The sequence below is a fragment of the Arachis hypogaea genome, chromosome 20 (genome assembly GCF_003086295.3).
Source record: "Arachis hypogaea cultivar Tifrunner chromosome 20, arahy.Tifrunner.gnm2.J5K5, whole genome shotgun sequence".
Taxonomy (NCBI): Eukaryota; Viridiplantae; Streptophyta; class Magnoliopsida; order Fabales; family Fabaceae; genus Arachis; species Arachis hypogaea.
In genome coordinates, this window is record NC_092055.1 from 6,735,126 (window position 1) to 6,753,358 (window position 18,233).

Here is an 18,233-nt window from a genome sequence, read left to right on the forward strand (position 1 = left end):
TCTTATAATCCCTATCATTTCTAATGCAAGAATTGGATTCGTAATAAGGAGTAGTTAGTGTTATCAATTTTCCCTCGAGAGAGTCAACAATGTGTTTGTTCAAGAACCTTTGAGCAACTCCTTAACTAATGGCCTGGTCCACTGAAGTGGCTCAACTCCAACGCAATACATATAATAGAAACCCTAACTCACCCGATACTTATAATGGAAATACACTTGCGAAAATTATTGTTATTACTATCTTCATTCTCTCTTTTTTTTCTTTGGTACCTTCCGAATTTCGATGCTTGTCAAAAATTAAAGCAGAGTTTCAGAGTTTGATTATTGCTATATTGTAATCGATCGTAATATGTATGATCTATTTATATTACATCGTATATATAGTTGCCTTTCGATGTCAAGCTAAGAAGACATTAACAACTCATCAAAGTAATATAAAATGTTAATTGCATTGGGAAAAAATCCATATGCGACTGTTATAATACACAACTCTCTATTCTTTAAAATTTTATGAAAAAATATTCTGAAGATAATCCTTATTTAGAGTAGGTATTATTAAAAACAATTATTTTTAATTTGTTTAGTATATTGTAGTAAACTTTTATAATTTTAATTCAAATACTTAATCAAGGTGATCTTTAGTTAACCTCCTCATAAATAGTTAGTTATCTTCTATGACATATTAAATGGTTATTAGAGAAATTCAATTTTGTCATTGTTCCTGTGTGAATAAAGGTCTCCGAGGTATAACTCATTCTGTTGTTGCTCGAACTTGCTTCCCTTGGACTAAAAAGGAAGAACATCATCTTGTAAGAGCGGTAGTATTAGACACCTTCAGAGGGACTCTAACGCTCAAGTAAGTAAGAGTGTGAGAGTATTTAGAGTCAAAATGGAATAGAGTGGGTACCTGTGACTTTATTAGTCACTCGTTTATATTGAGTTTATGTATGGCAGTTATCTGTATCATTTGTTACTGGTTTTGTGGAGTCTTCTGATAGTGCTCTGATTTATGGGAGTTTAGTGGTTAAGGTTGGAGAAATTTACGGGGAGCTTATCTCCTTTAGTGGAATCTGGTTCCGAGGTTTTGCCGTGGTGGGCCAGGATTTAGGTAACGGATCATAACCCCCAACAAGCTTGACCTGTTTTGCAAAACCAAGCTATCACAGGTCGAGCTTTTGTATAGCTCAGAACCGGATATTATGGAATCCCTAAGGTCGGCTTGTTTATTGCAAAATTTTGAAAAATTAGGGGAAAGCTCGTGTTTTGGTGGCAATTTACATGAAAGTGTTTTTTGAAGAGAGAGAAGATATTGAAAAAGTCATGTGCATTAAATGCACATTGGATATGGAAACGGTGATGAATATTGACCATTGATTTGTTGTGTATCTTTTTTCATCGACAGCTAGGGTTTGTTGTGGTTTTTAGCTTTGCTGAAGGTATGGGTAGTGGGCTGGTGGGTGGTTTTTGCTAGACTCTTGATTATTCGTTTTGGGTCTTACATTTTCTGTGTATTTGGTGAAGATGAGCAAAAAAGGTTAGTTACTCTCATTTAGTTTCTTTTCATTCTATTCTTTTATTGTGTCTTTTGGGATGGAGAAAGGGAAGAAGGTTGTGATAAGGAGGAATGTTAGGGGTCGGGGTAAAAAGAAAATTGCTTATGAAAAAGATAAAATTATTGAAGATGTGTGGGTTTGGGATCCTAATGATCCTTTTGCATGGGTAGCGGAATCGGTGAAGGGATGGTCTTCTGTGTATGATGATGAGCAGAGCGTGTTTCAGTTAGGCTTAGCGTCTTCGTGGATTAGGGAAGGTGGGGGTATTAATATTAAATTTTTGCCTGGTAATGCTGATGACCGCGTATACCACCGTGGTGAAGAGTTTGAGTTTTTCTTCATGTACAGTTGCATTTTTGTAAACCTTGGTGTTAGATTTCTGTTTACTGAGTTTGAACGTGGAGTGTTGATGCAGCTTAAGTGTGCGCCTTCTCAATTGCACCCAAATTCATGGGCTTTTGTTAGGGCGTTTGAGGTGTTAATGGAGTACCTTGAATCCGAACCGTCGCTGGAGGTGTTTTTTGCTCTCTTCCAGTGTAAAGGTGTGAATGGTTGAACTTGGCGAGTGCTCCTAGACGAGCCATCTTTAGTTTGTATAAGTCGTCTTATAAGGGGTTTAAGTCAATGTTTCTGAATATTAGTGTTGCCAAGGATGAGTTTTCTTGGTATATTGATGACTGTTTGCTGGAGAAGTTTCCTTTATTCTGGTGTCCAAGACCTAGGCAGATATTGGGGATGGATGAGATGGAATCTAGAAACGAGATGATGGTAGAATTTTTAGTTAACAATGTTTCCTCTTCCGGTTTGTTGTCTGTTATGGAACTTCTTGAGTGGGAGTTTGATAAAGATGTTGTTTCAGAGTACATATGTAAAAATTTTGTTTGGACTCGTCTGGTTCGTTTTATGGTTTTTGATGTTTCTCTTGTATTGGTATTTTTGCAGTTGAGAAGGCTCCGAAAGTGACATCGAGCAGTTTGAGGGCATTCTTCCGAGCGAAGAACGTGGATAAAGAAGGGTCTAGTAGTCATGCAAAGGCTGAGAAAGGAGCCAAGGTTAATCAGCCCTCTCCTACTAAGAAAGTAAATTATAAGCGAAAGAGGGGAGATGGCAAGAAAGAAAAGGTGGTGGATTTGGCCGGTGACGAATTTGGCGGGAAGGAGGTCGACTTGGATCAGGTAAAGAGGTTTACCGAAAATCAAAAGGCACTGCATGGTTATAAGGGAGATGAGGATCTCACTTCACTATGGAGCGAGCATTTTCCTCTGTCGATGGTTGCCGATGAATATTGTCAAAGTCTCGCCGATATCAGACTGGTTCAGGATGTTGGTGACATTGGCGTTTGTCAATATCTTCAGGTATGATATCTTTGTTCATCTTTCCTTTGCAATGTTAGTTTGTGCTGGTTTGATTTGATTGTTTGTTATTTCAGGTGATGGGAGCTCGGCTGATGTCTATTGGCCGAACTCAGGAGTTAAAACATGCCAGGGACTCGTTTGACAAAACTGTTGTGGACCAGCTGATGCAGGATAATTTGGATAAAGGTAACAAACTTCGCACTGCTTTGGATTTTGGTGGACTCTTTGCAAGAGAAGCTAACTGCTACCGAGAATGTTGGAAAGAAGTTTGATGAAGAAAAAACCGCTTTGGAGGCTAGGCTGGCTGTGCTGGTTGCTGAGAAGAAAAAGCTCGAGACTGACAAAGAAGACCACGACCCCGAGATGTTTGCTGCTGGATTTGAGTGGGCTGTTGAGCAAGCGAAATTTCTGGTGCCTGCTGCTGATTATCTGCAATGGATCCGAGTAAGGTTGTTGTTGGCGAGGAGTTAGTTGAGGATGATGAAGATGGTATTGAGGGGGAGGGTGAGAACCCAGATGCCCCGTGAACTTATGTGATAAATTAGTAGTTGTACATTGTTTATCTTTTGTATGATTGTGAAACGTCTGGCTTATAGCCAAAAACCATTTTGATGTTGTTTGCTGGCTTACTTAGCCAAAAAACGTTTGGTACTGCTATAATTTGGTTGAATGTTGATGCATGTTTAGTGAGTTGTGTGGTTTTCTGACTTGAAAAACTTTTTGAATACTCATCGCATGAGTTTAGTAGTATTTTGTTTAAAGTACTCGGCCGAGTAGGATAGAAAACAGATATACGAAATAACTGACAGTTATTGTATTATGAATTAGTAATTGTAAGGGTGCGGGGTGGTGTGCCTCATTAAAATCTCTCTAGCAAAACTGAACTTAGGGATAAAATCTGGTAGTAGGAAAAAGATTGAATCACCGTGTCCGACTTATAGACTAACTGTAATACAGTTTTAAAGAAGAAATGTTCCAATTATTTGGTAGTATTGTGCCATCAAGTGTTTGTATTTTGTATGCTCCTTTGCCGATGACTTTGCAAATCCGGAATGGGCCTTCTCAACTAGCGCTTAGCTTGCCATGTCCTGGTGGCTTTCGTATGTCTTCTATTTTCCTGAGGACGAGGTCGCCCTCTAAGAATGTTCTCGACTTGAGTTTCTTATTGTATTTCCAAGCTATAGCTCATTTTGCTGCGAGTTGTTGAAGTGTTGACTTGTTTTGATATTCTTCGACGAGGTCAAGCTCGGTTCTTCTATTTGCAATGTTGTCGTCTTCATTGACGCTTGCAGTTCTGGGAGATTGTAAGGAGATTTCGACAGGTAGCATGGCATCACATCCGTACACCAGCCTGAAAGGGGTTTCTTTCGTTGAGGATTGCTCTGTTATGTTATAGTTCCATAGTACTTCTGGGATGAGCTCGGTCCATTCTCCTTTGGAGTCTTCAAGTTTCTTCCTGAGCCCTTGTAGGATAATTTTATTGGCAGTCTCAGCTAGACCGTTAGTCTGTGGGTGTTCTACAGATGAGAACTGTTGAACTATTTTGAAATTTTGTAAGAAAGTTGTGAATTTTTTATCTATAAATTGTCTACCATTATCAGTTATAATAGACTGATGGATACCAAATCTGCAGAGTATGTTTCTCTATATAAAAGATATCATTTTTTAAAGTTATTTTTGCTAATGGTATTGCCTCTATCCATTTTGTAAAATAATCAATAGCAAAAATTAAAAATATAACCTGCTCTAGTGCTGGTGGGAAAGGTCCGAGGATGTCCAGCCCCCACTTATTGAACGGCCAGCTTACCTCTGATGAATGCAACTGCTCGGTTGGGTTATGGATGACCGGTGCATGACGTTGGCAGTGGTCACAATGTTGAACTTTATGCATGCAATCTTGTTGCAAAGTTGGCCAGTTGTAGCCTGCTCGGAGGATCTTAGAAGCTAAACTTCGTCCTCCTATATGCGTTCCACAGACACCTTTGTGTACCTCGTCCATGGCTAACTTGGCATCCGTTGTATCCAGGCATTTTAGAAGAGGTATTGTGAAACCTCGCTTGTATAGTTCGGAGCCGAGTAGTGTGTACAAACTTGCTCTTCTTTTGAATTTTCTCTTATTTTAAATGTCGTCGGGTATTTGTCCTGTTTGTAGTTAGTGTACGAAAAGTTTTCGCCGGTCTTCTTCCTGTGAAATACTCAAAATTGCTGTTAGCATAACACTAGATTCATCAAGTGTTAGTTGAGATAAGGTCGGAGTTTTAGTTTGACTTCTAGTTGTTGCCAATTTCGAAAGAATATCAGCTCTATCATTTTGTTCTCGAAGTATATGGGAAATATTGAAATTTCAGAAACCACGAATAAGGTTATTGACAATAACATTATATTTTTCTAACAATGGATCTTTTACTTGGAAGTTACTTGTTACCTGTTGCACCACGAGTAGGGAATCGCATTTGACGCTTAGTTGTGTTATGCCCACTGTGTGGGCCAGCCTTAGTCCTACTATTAGGGCCTCGTATTCTGCCTGTTTATTACTTGCATGGAAGATAAATTGCAGGGATTGCTCTAGAGCTATCCCTTGTTCGTCTTCAAGAAGAATTCCAGCTCCAGAACCCTTGTTGTTCGAAGCCCCATCGACGTATAGCGTCCAATTGGTTATGATTGGACTGGATTTGTCTACCGTCAGCTCTGCAATGAAATCAGCCAGCGCTTGAGATTTTATGACTCCTCGTGATTGGTACTGGATGTCATACTTAGATAGTTCGATTGACCATTTGATGAGTCTTCCAGCAAGCTCGGATTTTGCCCGAACTTGACGGAGGGGCTGTTCTGTTTTTACTATAATGGTATGACTCTGAAAATAGTACCGCAAATGTCTGGCCGTTGTTATTAAGGCCAAGGCGAGTTTTTCTAGTCTCGGGTATCTGACTTTAGCTTGTTGGAGGGACTTGCTAACGAAGTATACTGGATGTTGTTGTTTTCCTGTTTCTGTTACCAAGACAGAACTGATAGCATGATTAGTAACAGATAAATAGAGGTATAGCGGTTTACCCAATTCCGGTTTGTGAAGCATAGGTGGTTTTGATAGTATGGTTTTGAGCTCGATGAAGGATTTTTCGCATTCCTCAAACCATTTAAAATTTTCCTGTTTCCTTAGCGCCTTGAAGAAGTGATGCGATCGGTGAGCTATACAAGGCAAAAATCGAGACAATGCTACTAGTCGACCAGTAAGTTGTTGAACCTCTTTGACCGTCCTTGGGCTTCTCATGTTCAGTATCGCTTGGCATTTTTCAAGGTTGGCTTCAATACCTCGGTAGGTGAGCATGAAACCGAGGATCCTTGTACTCCGAAAGCGCATTTTTCGAGATTGAGTTTCATGTTGTACGTTTGAAGTTGTTGAAATATCTCCTTTAAGTCTTTAATGTGGTTTGTCGCATGCAGTGTTTTTGCCACCATGTCGTCAACATAGACTTTTATATTTCGGACAATTTGGTTTGAAAAGATTTTATCCATGAGTCTTTGATATGTTCCACCTGCATTTTTTAGTCCGAACAGCATAACCTTATAGCAAAAATTTTCATTGTCAGTAATAAAAGCAGTCTTATTCTGGTCAGCTGAATACATTAGTATTTGGTTGTATCCAGAATAAGCATCCATAAATCTTAAACATTGAAATATGGAAGAGCTGTCAACTAGTTTATTGATGCATGGTAGGGGATATGCATCCTTTGGACAGGCCTTGTTAAGGTCTGTATAGTCCACATACATCCTCCACTTACCGTTGTTCCTTTTTACCTTTACCACGTTGGCTAACCAGGTAGTGTATCTGAGCTCTTTTATGAATCCAGCGTTGAAAAGCTTTTGGGTTTCTTCCAGAGAGGCTTCCCTTTTGTCTGTGCCAAGGTGTCTTTCTTTCTAAGCTATAGGTCGGATCAATGAATTGATTTCCAGCTTGTGGCAGATGACGTTAGGATCTATTCCCGGCATGTCTGCTGAAGTCCATGCGAATAGGTCAATGTTTTGTCTTAATAGCTCAGCCAATTGTTCTCGCTCTCCGTTCTTCAACGCGTTGCCGAGGTATGTATATTTACCCTCCTCGGCTGTTAGTTAAACCTTTGTGAGGTCATCTGTCGGCATCGGTCACTCTTGGTGGTTGGTCCGAGGATCTAGGTTGGCTACTGGGGTAATTGTTCTGAGTTGTATACTGCTTGGACGTATTGTTGTTCAGGTTGTCTTGAATATTCATTTTTTAGGCTGGCATTATAGCACTTCTTGGCCTCTCTTTGATCTCGATGAATTATCACTACTTTGTTATCCTGCGAAAGAAACTTAACACACAAATGCACAGTAGAAATAATAGCATTGAAAGCATTCAATGAGGGTCTTCCTAGAATTATATTGTAAGGACTTTTGCAATCAATGACTAAGTATTGTATGTCTATGGTTTTACAGTCAGGGTAATTGCCAAGTGTAGTTTGTAACCAGATATAACCTCGGATAGGAACTCGCTCACTTGAGAAACCTACCAGTTTCCCGGATGATGGTTGGACGGCTTTGTCACTTAGCTTCATTTTCTGAAATGTTGAGTAGAATAGTACATATGCACTACTCACTGGGTCCATTAGGACTTTCTTTACCAACGGCTCTCTAACTTGTGCAGAGATGGCCACTGGGTCGTCAAGGTTGCGATCGCTTGCCTTGTAGTCCTTGGGGAGGAATGAGATCCTTGGTTTATCTGGGTTGATGGATTGAGACGAACTTGATCCCGTCACTGACATCATAGTCCGGTAGGATCTCTTCCTAGCCGAGTTGGTGCATCCTCCGCCTGCAAAATCACCAGAAACGGAATTTATTACTCTACGAGGTGGATTAATATCTTCGTCTACCTTTTTTCCCTTTATCTTGGGGATTGTCAGTCGTTTTGGAATGTTGGCCGAGGTTTTCTGTATTTCGCTTTCTTCCTCGGGTATCAATATACTTGTCTAATAGGCCTTGGCGGGCCAACCTTTCGAGAAGGTCCTTTGCTATAACGCAGTCATCTGTTATGTGTCTGTATTTCTGATGGAAAGTGCAGTATTTGGATTTGTCTACGTATCGCTGGTCTTGGTATGTGCCAGCTCTGTTTGGAGGCTTAATGAGCTTTGAATGCAGGATGTCTTTGATGATGTCCTCTCTCTTGGTGTTGAGGGGAGTGTAGCTGTCAAATTTAGGTGTAAGTCTGAATGACCTTTGGTCTGTCCTGCTGCTTAGATGCTTGTTTCGCTTCTCGTCCTCTTTGTTCGAGGTGGGCTTTTCTGCTTTTCGCAGTGCTCGGAGCTCTTCAATCTCGATTTAGGTTGTTGCCTTTTCTCGGAATTCAAATAAGGTTTTTGGTTTTGCGATGACTATGGTCTTGGAATTTCCCAGGACGGAGGCTGCTTTTTAAGGCGTGAAGGTGGACTTTTGGTTATGTAGTCCTTCAAGCTTTCATGTGGCCCCTGCTTTATAGTGCTCAGGTAGTTGGAGTTGTGCACGTATATCTTGGATGCTGCGAAATGGTTGACGAACTTGTTGGCCAGCTCATCGAAGTTGGAAATGGAGCCTTCAGGGAGGTTGGAGAACCAGATCAGGGCGGCTCCATCTAGGAAGGTGGGGAAGGTACGACATAGGATTGGGTCGGATTCTTTGTTCATGAACATCATCGTATAGAACTTGGTGACGTGGATATTTGGGTCTCCTATTCCCACAAAGGGCTTCAGGGTCGTCAGTAGGGTAAAGTTTTTAGGCATCTAGAAGCTCATGATCTCCTTCGAAAAGGGGTTAGTCCTTTTGGTAGTTGTTTTTGGGGGAGTGGGTATGACATGTTTAGCCTCCGACGTGTGTTCATCGTGGTCGTCCTTATTTTTGGCATCCTTATGCTCTCTTCATTTGCTATGACTGTGCTGCCTTTGGCGTAAGAGTTTGACCATTCTTTGGTTCTCGACCCTTAGGGTCTCGTTGATGACCATCAGTTCGGCTGGATTATGGTTTGAGGGAGCGTGGCTATGTTTGTCAGCCATGTGTTGTGACTTGCAAAAAAGATGAGAAAGCACAGAAGGTAATTTTCAAAAAATTGTGGGGTTAGAAGATCTCGGCCCCACGGTGGGCGCCAAATGTTCCTATGTGAATAAAGGTCTCCGAGGTATAGCTCGTTCTGCTGTTGCTCGAACTTGCTTCCCTTGGGCTAAAAAGGAAGAACGTCGTCTTGTAAGAACGGCGGCGTTGCGCACCTGCAAAGGGACTCCAACGCTCAAGTAAGTAAGAGTGTGAGAGTATTCAGAGTCAAAATGGAATGGATTACGTACCTGTGACTTTATTGGTCACTCGTTTATATTGAGTTTGTGTATGACAGTTATCCGTATCATTTGTTATCGATTTTGTGGAGTCTCCTAATAGTGCTTCGATTTATGGGAGTTTAGTGATTAAGGTTGGAGAGATTTTCGGGGAGCTTATCTCCTTTGGTGGAATCTGGTTCCGAAATTGCCGTGGTGGGCCAGAATTTAGGTAACTGATCAGTCATCATAATTAACAGTTTAACACTAACTATATCTTTTTATGCTGAATTTTAAAAACTAAATCCCACAATATGGTAAAGCTACTTTACAAATTATAAAACTTTTTAAATAAGTCGCAATTTGAAATTTTCAATTTTTTTGTTAAACTATTAATTTATTAATCAATTTTAGAACAAAAAAGTAAAAGATGAAAACAAATATAAATCAAATGACGCACTGACTGGTTTTTCAATCTCGCCCTTTATTTAGATATAGTAGTTGCGTGTAATCGTGCTGTATGTATGTTCATTAACCTTTGAATTCTTTGCATTATTGTTATTTTGTTTAGTATAAGGAATCATGTTAAAGTAATTCTTGCACATGTTACTCCAATTGTTGCGACCATAGTTATTTATCTTTGACATATGTTCTGTAATAGGAAAGCAAGTAAGAGATGTGAATTGTTACGTTGAAGCTCTTTAGGCTCTTGGCTAATGAGATCATTTCACTGCTTTAGTAATTAACATCAATAAATAATTTGTATAAGTATACTCGCTTTCTTCATTTTTGAAATCAATATATGCATTCATCAAGTGCATCAAAGGGCAACTGTATATAATGGTCAAAGACTCTTTTTAAATAATTTCAAAAAAAATTAAGTACCCACTATTTTTTTATAAATTATTTTATATAATAATTTTCTTTTGAAAATTCTGAGAGAGCTAAATATTGACGACCAAGACCATCTAAATAAAATTTACGCCTAGTATAATAATATTAGGTGTTACATGAAACAAGTTATTATTGCTATTAATTGTTGCGACAATTAATAAATGTTAAATAAGGCAAGTTCTGATTGTTTTTTTTTTTGTCTCCCTAACATTACCCTTAAAAAATAGTTAATCAACATCAATAATTCCGTCGTCATCACTCATGAGAATATATAAGAATCACCATTTGGGCTTAATCTTTGTCCTGTTATAAGCTCAAGAATTTAGTATTTATTTGCTGTACTACTCTTTATTTTCGTTTATTGAGGATCAAGAATTTGTTAATTATCTAAAAAATTAATGTTTAATGCTACTTGAAAACTGTTTTAATTTTTAATACTACTTGAAAACTCTTTATATGCATGTTATGTTATGCATAACATGCATGTATACAAGAAAAAAAAAAAAAGCCTTGGACAAACTCAACCATAGTTATAAGCTAAAGTTAATATAATAACCACAAAAAACTACAAAATCAACAATGCAAGAAGTCAAGAACGATAATAGAAAGTGCAAATTAAACTTATAATACATATTAGCCAATTATTATATTCTTACATGTTGGTATATATGATAGGGTACTAACATGTTTTATTTAGTAAGAGTAATAAAAAAGAAACGATATACTTGCACCATTTTTTATACATTTTTTTTTCTACGAAAAATAAAAAATATAATGTATAAAAAAGGTAAAAACTCACATGTAATTATATTCGTGTGAAGTTGAGAGTTAAAAATTATTAGATGATAATTTAATCAAACTTATTAGATTATCTAATGATTCTCAACTATCAACTTCACACGAATACAACTACACAAAAGTTTTCACCGTAAATAAAAAAGTGGTGCATATAATATTGGTGGTAATAATTAACTAGTAAGGGCGATGAGCGTGAATGTTTCCTGGAGGACTATATAGACAGGCAAAAAAGATGAAATCCTTTTTCCACTTCATTTCAGCGCACCCAATTTCAGTAGTGTCTTTCCAAACAACCTGAACGTAGCATTCACAATCACCACCAATGCACGAGTTGGATTCATGGTCGTAGTGTGCTTTCTCTGCCACCCAACGCGCCGTCGCCACTTTTCCCGTAAACTTTTCGGGTCCCACATGCCACGCGAGATTATGGCCGTACTTATGGGACTCCGATGGCCTTGGTTTTCCTTCGAGGTGATCTATGATGTGTTTTTTCAAAAATTCGTGAGCTTTTTTTTCTAGGTTTTCATCCCACGTTAATGGAGGAACCCCAACGCTTGCTCGTGCAGCGTTGTGGCCGTGCAAATACTGTTGTTGATACTCTGGCGACTCAGCTAATATGCAAAATGGTAATAATAATATGCTTACATAACTTATTATTATTACCATCTTCATCCTCATTTTATTGTTTTCTGCCAATGTTTCACAAAAAAATTAGACAACTTTTTGGGGTTGGATATGTATAATCTATTTATATTATATCATAGTTGCCTTTTGATGTTCTTGAATACATGTATTGGTTTAATTACTAGATGATCGAGAAAGAAATAATATAAAATATTAGTTATCAATCAGATCAGCAGAATGATTAAGTATAATCGATGACTCTTGGATTCTGATCTTTCATAATAGCATGAGGTCAAATTAAAACAGCTTGTAAATGGCCGAATCAAATAATATAAACATAATTTCTCTAAAAAAAAAACTATTTTTATTGCTAAAAATTGCATCATGTATGTGTGATTTAACTTGGTATAAATCTTTAATTTAACCCCTCCCCCTTCTCCCTCTTTCTCTCTCTACATGGTTAAGTGATAATGATCATTAGGCCTAATTAACAAGTCAAAACTATATATGTACAATTTCACATATATATTAACTACAATTTATCAAATTAAATAGAGTCGTATAATCAATGATCCTTGGTTCTGATCTTTCATAATAACTTGGGGTCAAATTAAAAAAAAAAAAAAAACCGTGTAGGCTGAATCAAATGACTCATCGAACCTAACAAGTAATTATTATATGCTTCTCAACCTTCATTTATATAGTTGAGAATTACTTTTTGTAACTGTTAGGTTTTATTACCATAGTTATTTGTTAAATTCGATCAGAAATAATTCCAAATTATTTATGCACATCTGTTTATTTTGTATCATACGAACAAAGGAAAAATATTTAAGAGATAATAAAAATTCATCTAAATTAGTTTAAAGTTATTGTATTTTATCTTTATTAATTATTTTTAAAATAAATATATAATATTAAATATAATAAATATCTAATTTGAAATATTAAATATATAAAATTGTAGATATTAAGTCAAATAAAATAAGTTTAGATTTTTTTTCATAATATTACTCATAAGATGTATACACCTAGAAGATATAAGATACATACTACGTATATTAAATACCTACTAATTGTTTAATTGCTGCATAGATTCAGCTTTTCATCTGAGTCGCACTAAGGTCCGTAATCTTTCCACATAGTTGTAATAGTTCTATACACATTATTTATTTTTGACTTCTGTTCTATAGAAAACTTAAAGGTGTGTTTAGTAAACGGGTTGGGAAAGAGAGAAGTATGAGCCTTTTAAAAGTTTTACTCTTATCTTTAGCAATTTTTATCTTTTTGAATGCATAAATGATTTTATAATTGTTAATTATTTTTGAAAAATTAGGTGAATTTTTTTTTATCAACTCTACCTTTTATTTTTTTCTATAAAAAGAATATTAGTAACTATTACCTTTACAGTAATTCTTTGTAGTTCTTCCTACTTCTTCATAGTTCTTCGTTTCAATTTTTTTATCAAAATCGTTCAAATTTGTTTCAATCACTAATAAATTAAATATTTTAATTTTTTATTAATTTTAGTACTCATTTTCATATTTTAATTTTTATGTTTTTATTATATTTTTTATTTATATGATAAATTTTTTTATATTATTTATGTAGTATTTTGATTTCTCATGTTATATTTTTATATAAGTTTTTTTTATCATTTACTATACTATTTTTTATTTTTATTTGGCTTTGTTCATATGATTTTTTACTTATTTTATTATATTTCTTTTATCCATTATGTTGTTGATTTTTTTAAAATTTTTTATAGTGCTATGATTTTTCAGGTATTTTATTAATTTTTATAATATTTTTATTATTTTTTATTCATATAAATTTTTTTTCCATCCTTTACTGCATTGTATTTATATTGTGTATGAATTTTTTTATTTGATTTTATTCATATGAATTTATATTGTATTTTTATTTGATTTTTATTTATATTGTATTTACTTTTTATTGTATTTTTTTCATATGATATATATTGTTGGTTTTATGAAATTTTTATTATTTTTATCTGTATAATTTTTTTCTATTTCTTTGATGTACTCTATAAAAAGAGAAAATAAATAAAAAATTAATTATAAGTAATAATAGAGCCATAAATAATAAAAATTTATAGTCCAAAATAATACTAAATTAAAGAGTATTAACAGTACTAGAAAGATTATAATTTTATTTTTATTGTATTTATTTTATTTATATGATAAATATTTTTTTTATATTATTTTTGTTGGTGTTCTAATTTTGCATGTATATTAAAAAAATTATTTAAATTGATGTCCCTTTTAATAATTTTTCATCTCAAAGTGATTTTAAATAATATAATCTAAACAACGTTTATTTTACTATAATCAATTTTGATATAAAAATTGCTAAACATAAACTACGTTAACAAACTTACTTTTTATCAAAATTAATTTTATAAAATCAATTTGATGCAAACTCCTATCTACAAATTATAATCCAAACACACACTTAGTTAACACATCCGCATGTAACTTCTTGGAATCCATAGATTTTATCATTAATCCCTTTCTCACTTATGCATTTGTGAATGGCATAATAATATATATATAAATCACTAAACAAGTTATTGTTAATATAGTTCCTCAAAGTGCTAATATTATTTTATTTAATTTAATGTCTATAATTTTATATATTTTTTTATACATTTTATTTTTTAATTATTAATATTAAATTTATAATTTTAAAAATAAAAATATAAAAAAATTTCTTAAATTGAATAAAAAAGTGGCTGAACAGACACATTAATATCTGTTGAGTCGCTAATACATATAATTTCTATAAATACTTATTATATTTAATATTATTTAATTATTCTAACCGTAATTAATAAATACAAAATAAAGTAACTGATAATTATTAAAATTGTACACGATAAAATTATTAGAATGTTTTAAGTTGATTTTCTTTTGGCTCTTAAATATTATTGTTATTTGATGTATTAATCTTTACTTTGTCAGGGTAAAAGATTTGTTAATTATCTAAAAAATACTAATGTGTAATACTAACTGCAGACTGTTTTAGTTTTTAATTAGAAGAAAAACATAACATGCATATATACAAGGCAAATTAAAAAAAAAAACGTTCTTATAAGCTAAAATTAATTAATAACCACAAAAAACTACAAGATTGACAAGAACGATAATAGAAAGTGCAAATTTATAGTACATACTACATATTAAAAGAGAAATGATATTTGCATGCACCATTTTTATAATTATTTTCTCTTTTTCTTTTAACGAAAATTTAAAGGTGTATAGCAAAAAATGAAGAAAAAAATTGGTGCATATAACATTATATTGGTTGCAATTAGCTAGAAAGGACGACTGCCTTGAACGTTTCCTTTAGGACTATAAAGACAAACAATAATGGTGCACTTGGCCATGGAGCATAGTGTTTCTGGGCATTTGGCATTAGCACATCCAACATGAGTAGTTTCTCTCCAAACAACTTGAGTGTATTCATCACACTCCTTACCACCAATACACGAGTTGGATTTATGGTCGTAGTACTCTTTTTGTGCCACCCACCTCGCTACCGCTTTTGCTGCTGTAGCGTGCTCAGCAGATTCATACTGCAACATAATATTCTGGCCGTAGATAGGTGACTTGGATGGCGGTGGTTTTCCCCGGCAGATTTGGAGGCTTTTATTCACGAACTTTTGAGCTTTTTTTTTAAGTTTCACATCCCACTTCAGCGGAGGAACCCCAACCATTGCTCGTGCAGTGTTGTGGCCTCTCAAATACTCTTCTGGAGACTCTACCTCATTAGCTACCAAAGCTACTATGCACAATGGCAATAATATGCTTACAAAACTTATTATTATTGCCATCATAATTCTCATTTTGTTGTTCTCTGTCAATGCTTGCCAATTATCAGTCTATAATATTGTAATGAATCATGGCTATATGTACAATCTATATATATATATATGAATTACGGACACTTTGTTGAATTGCGGTATAAGCGTATCGGATATATTTCGGACACGACACTTATCGATACTTAGCTTGTTTGATATGCATGTGTACTGTGTCTAATCGTGTGTCAATAAAAAATAAAAAATTCTTTTTCGGATACCACATGTTTGGACACACTTAAATATCATCACGTGTCAGCGTGTCCAGTCTTATTCTTAACATATATTCTTGAAATAAATTTAGATATAGTATATATTATTATTTATTAAAATAAAAAATATTTTAAATATTTGATATAATTAAAATAAGATATTAAAAATAATTAAAAAATTAATTTATATTTTAATATCAATAAAATATCAAAATATCATTACGATTTATCTAAAAAATACGTGTCTTATAAGATTTTAAAATTTACATGTCAGAATGTTTCGTGTCGTATCGTGTCCCGTATCTATATCATTGTCGGTGCATCACCATATATATCATATAGTTGCCTTTTGATGTACTTGAATACATGTATTGATTTAATTACTAGATGATCAAGCTAAGAAAGAAACATAAAATATTAATTATCAATTAGAGCAGTATAATGATTATATAATTAATGATTCTTGACTCTGATCTTTCATAATAACTTGGGGTCAAATTAATAAAAATGCTTGTAAATGATGCAGGAACAAGGAGAAATAGTAGATTAAGTATATTAATTAGTTAATTATAAGAGGTAAGTATTATTTTGGTCCCTAACGTTTAAGGTCAAAATTAAAATCGTTTCTGACAAAATTTTTTATTTAGAATTGTTCTTAATATTGTATTTGATTTTAAAATCGTGTTTTTGACTTTTTACGGACAAAAATACCTTCCACCACCATCACTTTTATCACCACGTCCCTTACTCCTACTAAATACTAATAATCAGATTCAAGAACACCAACAATAACATATTATTCAAATTCAGAAACAACAACATTAAATTCAACAACAAAATAAACCCACAACAATAATAAAATAAAAAAATAACAAATTAAAATCAAAATTAGAAGAAGAAGCAGAAGTAGAAACAGAAACAAAAACATACACAGAAGCAGACGCAGAAATAGAACCGGAAGCAGAAGCAGAAGGCGAATCAAAAACAGTACCGAAGCAAGAAGCAGAAGGAAGTAGAAGCAGAATCGGTGAGGTGCAGCGGCGAAGAGTAGCGGCAAGGTGCAGCGGCGAGAACGCGAAGTGGCGGCGAGGTCGGTAGCAGTGGCGGCAGTGGCGGAGCGCAATGACAAGCTCTTTCCCTGGCTCGCGTGTCCTCTCTCTCTCGCGAGCTCTGGTTCCCAACGGCAACGGCGACGTCGGCTCCAAACTTTGTCGGCGTCGTTCCCCTTTCCCTTCTTCTTCTTTCCTCCCCCCAGTCGTTTTCCCTTTTCCTTCCTCCCCACGCCTCCTTTCCCCTTTTTCTTTCTCCACCCTCATGTTCTTTTCTTTTATTTTTTTTGATTTTATAATTTTTTTATTAGAATAGGGGTAATTTAGTAATAAAATAAAAAATTTTATTCGAAGGGACGATTTTAAAATCAAATATAACATTAAAGACGATTCTAAATAAAAAATTACGTCAGAGACGGTTTCAATTGTGAATCTAAATGTTAGGGACCAAAACAATACTTACTCCTAATTATAATAAGGAGATACAAATTTTATATTGTTTAAAATATATAATAAATTTTGTGTTATGCATTAATTTTACACTATTTAAATTATAAAGACTTTTTTTTCTACAAATATAAATAACAAATGTACTCTTTGATTTTAAAGTGAATGTGAGTTGAATATAATATAAATTTTGTATTTATTTTATTCTAGACTCTTTTAGAAGTAAGAAGTCTATTTTATATCTTTAACTTGATTAACTAAAATAGATTTTCATAACAAGATTATTAACCTCGTTAAAATTGATAAATCTAAACTATATTACTATAATAGAGGTATTAATCTCACCAAAATTAATATTCTACACAACATTTTGGAATTAATAATATAAGAAAAAGAAATATAAACATAATTTTTCTTAAAAAATAGCTATTTGTATTGCTAAAATTATATCATATATGTGTGGTTTAACTTGATATAAATGTTTGATTTAAAACCCCCTCTCTCTAACTTCATATAAATGTTTTAAGAGATATTGATCATTATTAGGCCTAATTAACAAGTCAAAACTTATGCATATACGTATAATGTCACATATTAATTACAAGGCCAATTCTATGGCATCTAATATTTGTTGTCTAATTTTTTTAAATAAATTGTAAATATTTAAATTTTTTTTAATTTTTATACTTTTAAATTTAAAAATAATTATTTAATATTTTTTAACAATTAGAAATAACATTTAGGGACCTGGCAAATACCTAATTACAATTCATCAAATTAATTACAGCCTATTTGTTGGTTGCTGCATAGACTCTGCCTTTTATCTATATCTAAGTCAGCTCTAATAGTTAGTTTTATACATTCATATGATAGCATAACACATTCGCATGCAACTTTTACTCGAGGATATAAATTTTATCATCTAACTCATTCGGTCATTCCCAATTATGCATTTATCAGTGGCATAATGAAAATCACTAGGATCGGACCAGTGAACAATAAGTAATTGCTAAATAATAGTTCCTCAATTAACATCAATAATGCCATCATCATGAGAATAAGAATTTAGTATTTATTTAATATATTACTCTTTACCTCATTTTCAAAGTATATTTTGTATTCTAAGTT

General features: G+C 34.0%; 1 protein-coding gene and 1 long non-coding RNA gene across 2 annotated transcripts; one reads left to right on the top strand and one right to left on the bottom strand.

Annotated features, from left to right (window-relative positions):
* Window positions 1–7,083: 7,083 nt before the first annotated feature.
* On the bottom strand, window positions 7,084–8,589 carry LOC112785342 (uncharacterized). Its single transcript, XM_025828811.1, has 3 exons — window positions 8,294–8,589; window positions 7,795–8,105; window positions 7,084–7,733 (listed from the first exon to the last, which is right to left on the bottom strand). Exons 1-3 carry the CDS (start codon window positions 8,587–8,589, stop codon window positions 7,084–7,086), a joined length of 1,257 nt encoding a protein of 418 aa, XP_025684596.1.
* Window positions 8,590–12,523: 3,934 nt separating this feature from the next.
* Window positions 12,524–15,493, top strand: LOC140182852 (uncharacterized). The gene is made up of 2 exons (XR_011879052.1): window positions 12,524–12,638; window positions 14,791–15,493. It is a non-coding gene; the product is annotated as an uncharacterized lncRNA (long non-coding RNA).
* The last annotated feature ends 2,740 nt before the right edge of the window (window positions 15,494–18,233 follow it).